We start from the raw sequence: 7,044 nt of genomic DNA on the forward strand, positions 1-7,044 counted from the left end.
TTGTTGGACTGATTTTACAGTTACAATAGTTACAAGTTGCTGAAGGCTTATCATCACTACTGTCATGTTATCATCTCTACTGTCATGTTAGTGAAAAGGGCGGGGCTTGTCCGCAGATACTCAAATATTATGGTTGTTATGGTTCTTGATATGGTTTCGCGGGAGTTTGCCTTCGTTCTCTCACTTTAAAACTACGTCACTACGTAACAAGTGATGTTGCGTTCACAAGCCCTCGCCAAAAAAGGTTTTTAAAACGAAGATGCAAGCTGTGTAAAACATTCTTATTTTTTCTGTAACATATTTACATAGATATATTCTATATGAATTATAATCGTATGAGAATATTTTTTTATTATTAAATTGCTAAGTTTAAGACATATTTTAATTGTTATAAACTTTTTTTAAGCTGAAACGAGATTTTTCCCAACTTCCGGTGAACCTGAACGCAGCACTGTCACGTTCTCGCTAGCTGGTAGCGGGGTGTAGCGGCGCCTCTTTTGACTTTTAAATTTTCTTCGTGAGCACGTCGACGACAACTTTTCTGGTAAGACGACTCTTTAGGAAGACTTTACCGAATTCCTCGCTTGTTTATTTGTACCGCTACATATTCAGTGACTCTTGCCTTTATTTGAAGGAGCCGTTAGTTTAAGGTTGGATGATAAATGTTGTACTTTAGCTTATCGCCATCTTTGGAATTTGTCAAGGCATGTTTCCTCCCCGATGGTTTTCATAGGTAATAAATATTAATAATTAAGTATGTTTCTAAGTCAAAGGTTCGGTAGTACTTATTAAAATTGGTACAGAACTAATGTTTGACGAGCAAAATCAGATTTGTCAAGATTTTAAAGATCCATACTCGAAGGATTTAGATTTCTCAGCTAAGAACTAAATTTAAAAACATTTAAACAAAGTCAGCTGGGCTTTCTACTTTATGTCTTCAAATTAACGTTTTAGAAACCAAAGCAGCTCAAAGATGAACTGTTGAGCACAGTGGTGGAAGCTTAATCATTTGGGAGACTCTTGAGTTTTTGAGTGACAAGTGTGTATTCATCTGTCAAAAAATATCAGACAGTACATTGATTACAATTTGACATAAAGTGTTTAGAATTGACCAGTCAAGATCCACAATCCCACCTGATTTAAATGTTTGTTTTTATATATTAAAAACTAAAAAAAATAGACTTTTAGAAGCTGCTGATGTCACAAAAACCCCACATCCATGTGTACAAATGTACACAAACATGTTTCTGGTGATTACTTTATAAAGTACCGGTACCTGACTAATGATCAACTGAATAAGGAGACGCTACACCACAGTCATTTGTTCTCGTTGTTCATTTTGGATGCGATTCATTCATGTGTGCTCTTTAAATGGCTCTGTGTTCACTTCTGTTTTTCTGTCTCCACCTTCTTCCTGTTCTGTGGTAGTGAAGAGGTCACCATGGCAACCATGCCTCAGGGTGGTGATGAGGAACAACGGAAACCAGGCCCCAGTGAGCGCCTCAGGTCAGACAGTCGATTGAACAGACACAATTCAGCTCAGTGTAGGAGTTGTTACACTGTTCTGATGGTTAAGAGAAATATAGAGCGAGGAAATCCTTCATTTATCTGTCAATATTTATATTTTTCCAGCCAATTGAAGAATTATTTTGTATTTTTTATTTGTTTATTACCATTAATTTGTTTTTAAATGCAGGGATTGGTCCAAAGATCTGACAGAAGAAGTTAAAGCGAGGCTGGATGGTACACTCAAAGAGTTTCTGCAGAACTACAAACACAGAGAGGAGGACGAGAGCAACAAAGGTGCGCTTGTTTGTGATTCAACTAATGATATTTTTTAAAGAAAAAGGATAATGCTTTGATGGAATTTTATTGGTTGTCTACAGATTTGGCTGAAAAGTGCTGCCATCACGCCAGGATTTGTTGTTATGGAGTTTTGAAGAAGATGTCTGAGATGAAGAGACTCAATGACAACTCAGTGAGTATGCCGCCCTCGTGTAGCCACAGGGTAAACTGCGGTCTATTTAGTTTGAAATTATTTTTACTCTTTATATTCATTTTTCTCCTTCAAAGTAAACTTCTTTTTCTATTGTTGGTTGTAGGGACTTTTGTCAGATGATTTCCTCCACCGTTCTCTGGTGGCCTGTTATCTGGAGGTCCACATAACCTCAAACAACTTACCATGTGATTTCACCCGGCTGCTTCACATCCTCCGGCTGACACCATACCACCTGATAAAGGTGTGTTTTCAACTTAGAGGATTATTCAACATCTGATCAGAGCACTCATCACATTTAAAACTTTTTATTTCTTGTGCAGGTGATTGGGCTTGTGATGAAACTAGATCAGCACTATAATGTCTCCAAACACCTCTCTCAAGCAACACGACAAATTTTGGAGCGCTTGGCCTGGACCAGCGACTCCCCGCTATGGGAGAAAATCCAAGCTAACGGAGGCCGTTTTCCTCTCATCCAGCAGGTCAGCGCAGACTCATCAGATCTGCCATGTTTTAATCCTAGAGTGTGTATTAAAACGTCTTTCAGCAGAGCAGTGCTTCAGAATTCCTTTTGTCTGCAGGTGATGTCACAAAGTTTCCTTGAAAGTTCTCAAAGTGTAGACTCAGACTGTCACCAGCCACAAGGTAATCTAAAAGTGTGACCAAAAACCCTTTGTAGTTTCACTGAAGACTGAACTATTTCTTTATTTTGTTCAGATCATGTCAGTTTTGAGATGTATTTTTCCTCCAATGACAACGGAGAGCACCCTCCAGCTGTAAACAAACTGGAGAGAAACAACTCCCTGCATCAGTTTTCTCGCATGGTAAGCTGCGTTATGTTTGCTGCGTTTGGAAACGGACGAGGTTTGGTGCAGCTTTGCTTCTGTTTGAGCTCAGGTTTACGCCCTGGCAGCAGCACGTCTGGAGGACCTGTGCTGCAGCCTAAAGCTCTCTGAAGATCAGAGGGGGACGATCTGGACGTGTTTTGAGAACTCGCTGGTTCAGTACCCTCGCCTCATGGAGAACCATCATCTGGATCAGCTGCTCTTCTCTTCCATCTTCATCACAGCTCAGGTGAGTTTGGATCTGTTCCTTCATGCTGATGTGAACAGAGAACGTTTTATCCAGTGATGGGTAGATGAGGATTGTGAGGCGTTTCAGAACATTACCAAAGTGGATAATACTGTGTTGATACTGTGTAACTCAATACTGACCCCTGCTGGACAGAAAACACAATTGCTGGCAACCAAGTTAAGAAACTCCACTGATAAACTGATTAAAGAAACATTTGTGCACACAATAATATTTGACATAGTTGTTGTGGTTTCTTCATACTCGTCTCGATCTGTAACGCCTTAAGGTAGTGCTTTTATTTTATTAAAAAAGTCCTGACAAATGCGACATTTAACCAACAAAACACACAGCCGAGTTCAAATAAAACTTTTGTGCAAGTAAACAGTTGGATCTTTGTTTTTTCTTATGTTTGTTTTTTTTATTTTAGAACACGACAATAGCTATAGATTAAAAATGAGATTAATGTGCTAAAAAGTAAGTTTGTATTTGAAAGCTTAAAGTAATTCTTTAACACCTGGTATCTGTTTTACTTTCACAGGTTACACAGATCAAATTATCTGTCAGCGACATCATGGAAGCGTACAGCTCTCTGCCGTACTCCACAGAAAGTGTAAGTTTGAACTTTTTTTTTTTCTTCTGAAAACATGACAACCTTTTACCAGAAAAATGATTCAACTGGGTTGGGTTTCATTAATATTTTTTTATCAAGATTGTTATTTTTAATTATTATATATTGTACTATTATTTATTTTATTATGTAAAGCATTCTTGAGGTGCCCTTTAGCTGGAAAAGTGGTATGAATGCATTTGAATTTAAATGTAGTTGGTATTTTTGTCCAGTTGTTGCGGATGAGCTGTCAAAGGTAAATATAATTACAGATTTATTTTTCCAGTTTTATTTAAAAACATATTTTAGAACAAGTTCTTCTTTACAAACATGAAATGGTGAAGTCAATTAGATAAAACTGAGCACATACAGGTACATCAAATCATAAAAAGTTTTACAGAAATCCATTCACTGCAGTTAGCCCCTGAGATAAATCCATATAAACGTGACATCCTTTCTCTCTTTTTATACTAAGATTAGCTACAAACAATTTTATCCTAAACTCTGATTCTAAAGTCTTTTTTTCTGTCCTCAGATCTGCAAAGAAATGCTGATCACAGATTCCGTCTTGGAGAATCAGCTAACAGGCGAGTTAGTCCACAAATCTGTTCTTTTACTGGTAGAAAATCTTTTGTTAGCCGCTGTTTATCCTAAGAAATATTGCATTGTAATGTTTTGTTTGTTAATTCCAATCCTCACAGGTGACCTGTTGACCCCGAGCTCTCCCAGGGAGGAGGAAAGAGGGAGCTTTGTCAGTTTTTACCGAGCCTACAGCAGCAAAATGCAGAATTTTGCTAAACAGTTCAACCTGGCGTGTGGGGTGAGTGAAAAACTGACTAACAGAAGTAAGAAAAACACTTGAATTTTTTTTTTCTCAAACAAAAGGTGTTGGTCAAATAGAAAATACATGAGTAATCAAATACATTCTAGTATTGTTGGTAAATCCTGAGCAAAAACTGTGTGCTGGTAGTAGTATTTATGAACTGGACACACTGGTGGAATCTCACCTCCAAAGGGAGACGGTATCACATGGAGACTTCCATGTCTCATCCAGGGGGACACTCCGCCGTCGTCTCCGTACCCCAAACGGCAGAAGGATTTCTCCTTAAGGTACCGCGTTCCCAACACCAACCTCTTCATCTCACGGCTGAACAAAGACAGCCCGTCTCTGCCGACGCCCACTCACACCTTCATGTTCGGCTCCAGCCCCGCTGAGGTTTGCGCTCACTCACCTTCACCGTCTCATCAGGTGGAATTTTTAAAAACTGAATTGTAACTCTTGTTTTTACAGAGTATTTGTAAAATTAACAAAGTCGGAGCAAAAGTTCCAGTCAAAGGACGTGCTCTGTCGTTCAAAGAGGAGGATGAGGAGGATGAGCCGCCGGCTAAGAGGCGACAGACGGACGCTCAGTCCGTTCTGCACCATCGTCTGACTGAAGTGATCGAGGATCGGTCCAAAGTTCTGAACCACGTCCGAGTGTGACCGTCTCACTGTTTTTAAAACACTCAAACGATGCAATAATTCTGAAACCAAAACCTTGTTTTACACAAATCAGTGTTGATATATATATATATATTTAGATTTTTGTCCTGAATCGTCATGGTAACCTGCAGAACGATCCAACCAGGAAACTTCACTCCAAATAAAGAAAAGAGAAAAGCTGTCAGAATGGATCCATTTTCACTTATGGATTTTAGAAAAGTACGTCTTTATGAGCGAGCAGTGAACATTAAAGTCGAATAAGCTGGAGATGTTTTTGATTATGTGTTGATCTGGTAAAACTCCAGCATCACTTTAAAGGATTCCTCATGAATGGAACTTAAAAAGAAAATGTTTTTTTTTTTTTTGAAGAGTTTTAAAAGAACTGAAGTGCACTTTCCAGGAGAAAGAAGAGAAGTTCTAGTATTAAAGAATGTATGAAAACTCCTTTTTTTCTGATCTGACTGAGACTTTTTGTGTCTCCATCCACAAACAGAAAATCAACGCAGATTCAACCAAATTCTTTAAGAGACATTTAAGCCGAATGGCTTTCAGAGAAACTTGTTTCATTTATGGATAAAGTTTTGGTACATTTGTTGTGAAAATGCACATCCGTTTACTACAGACATTACTGTATATTATAAGAAACTGTTCTTTATGCCTTTATTTCCTTCTATATATCTTGAGAGTTGTTAAGAATGGTTGTGTACAAACATTTATTTGTATGTCACTCTTGTTTTGTTTAGGAAATAAACCATGTAAAATCCCCAAGAACAGGAGTTGTTTTTAATATAATAAAAATTTTGTCTGCTGAAAATCACCAACATTATTTAAATGTATTTTTCTGATTAAAATATTTTTTTGTTTTTGTTTTAGGGGTTTGTAAGTAAAAATGTAATTTATGATGTTCATGGCTATTAGTCTAAACCAGAGGTCTGCAACCTACATCACTGAAAAAGCCATTCGGATCGATTTCTCACCGACTACAACCCAGAAGGAGCCTCAGTCTTCCTTTCAAAATAAAAGACTATGTCCTAGAAAACCGTTTTGGCTCAAGACGGCATAAAAGAGTAAACCTGACACGCTTTTACAATAGATTCAAATATGATTGAAGTGGGATTTACATGCAAAACCCCCCAAAATATTCAGTTTATTTTAGTTCATATCAGTTCTACATGTTTGAAGATTTGAATGAATGTCGGATGTTTCTGCTGCTCTGCAGCCTTTCAGATTTGAGCTTCACATATACGGAGATCATATAGTCTCATTCGAGTTAAATGTAACTCTTGATTTGTACTTCATACATTTTGTGTTTAACTAACTACACAAACAAATCTTTAAATAGTATTGACAAATCGCCTGATATGCACACAAAACTGTATTTACGCACAAATCTGGTACAAAACTCGTCACAACTCAAAGATTTGTGTGTAAATGATGCGTTTAAATGCTGCTAGAATACTCAGAGTTTTCTTATCAGTCGCTTTGAACTTAGATTGTGAGTAATATCTGGTGAAAACTTCATATTTTCCACTTACTTAAACAGATATACCCAATAGTTAATATAAAAAAGTCTAAATGTGCATTTTCTTAAGCACTCAAGACTAAAGTTTCTCTATTTTCAGCGCTCCCTCAGGGCTGCGTCTTCCCTCCCAGCTCCTATACAGCGACTTTAAGCTTTACATTTATTTTTAAGCACCTTCCTTCTGCTGTGAATTTGTGTGAAACAACAAAAAGAAAACAAGGAGACAGAGAAGTTAAACCCTTCAAAGCAGAGCAGCAACATTTGATCAAAAACTTTTATAAAACAAACAAAAATAACATGAATTCTTTATTATTCTCCTGTCTAGATCCCATGGACACGGTGCCTCCCTCCACAGAAAACGA

The 7,044-nt window shown here is 37.6% G+C and overlaps 1 protein-coding gene across 3 annotated transcripts; it reads left to right on the forward strand.

Annotated features, from left to right (window-relative positions):
- The first annotated feature begins 400 nt into the window (after window positions 1-400).
- LOC112161200 (retinoblastoma-like protein 2) lies at window positions 401-5,928 on the forward strand. Of its 3 annotated transcripts, none has more exons than XM_024296259.2 (14): window positions 401-544; window positions 1,429-1,506; window positions 1,697-1,803; window positions 1,887-1,978; window positions 2,103-2,240; window positions 2,320-2,478; window positions 2,578-2,641; window positions 2,714-2,820; window positions 2,894-3,070; window positions 3,609-3,680; window positions 4,213-4,264; window positions 4,379-4,497; window positions 4,732-4,893; window positions 4,969-5,928. In XM_024296259.2, the coding sequence occupies exons 2-14, from the start codon at window positions 1,442-1,444 to the stop codon at window positions 5,158-5,160; spliced, it is 1,506 nt and encodes a 501-aa protein (XP_024152027.1). In that variant the 5' UTR covers window positions 401-544; window positions 1,429-1,441; the 3' UTR covers window positions 5,161-5,928. The 3 variants fall into 3 exon arrangements, with proteins under 3 accessions (XP_024152027.1, XP_024152028.1, XP_024152025.1); XM_024296260.2 differs by having other exon boundaries at window positions 420-544; window positions 1,434-1,506; XM_024296257.1 differs by lacking the exon at window positions 401-544 and adding an exon at window positions 553-733.
- Window positions 5,929-7,044: the final 1,116 nt, after the last annotated feature.

The sequence above is a fragment of the Oryzias melastigma genome, linkage group LG3, assembly GCF_002922805.2.
Source record: "Oryzias melastigma strain HK-1 linkage group LG3, ASM292280v2, whole genome shotgun sequence".
Classification (NCBI taxonomy): Eukaryota; Metazoa; Chordata; class Actinopteri; order Beloniformes; family Adrianichthyidae; genus Oryzias; species Oryzias melastigma.

Coding starts and splice junctions, on each gene's coding strand:
- LOC112161200 (XM_024296257.1), top strand. CDS start 663: ATGTTGTACTTTAGCTTATCGCCATCTTTGGAATTTGTCAAGGCATGT. Junction 3,681..4,212: donor TGCCGTACTCCACAGAAAGT/GTAAGTTTGAAC, acceptor TTCTGTCCTCAG/ATCTGCAAAGAAATGCTGAT. Junction 4,894..4,968: donor TCGGCTCCAGCCCCGCTGAG/GTTTGCGCTCAC, acceptor TTGTTTTTACAG/AGTATTTGTAAAATTAACAA.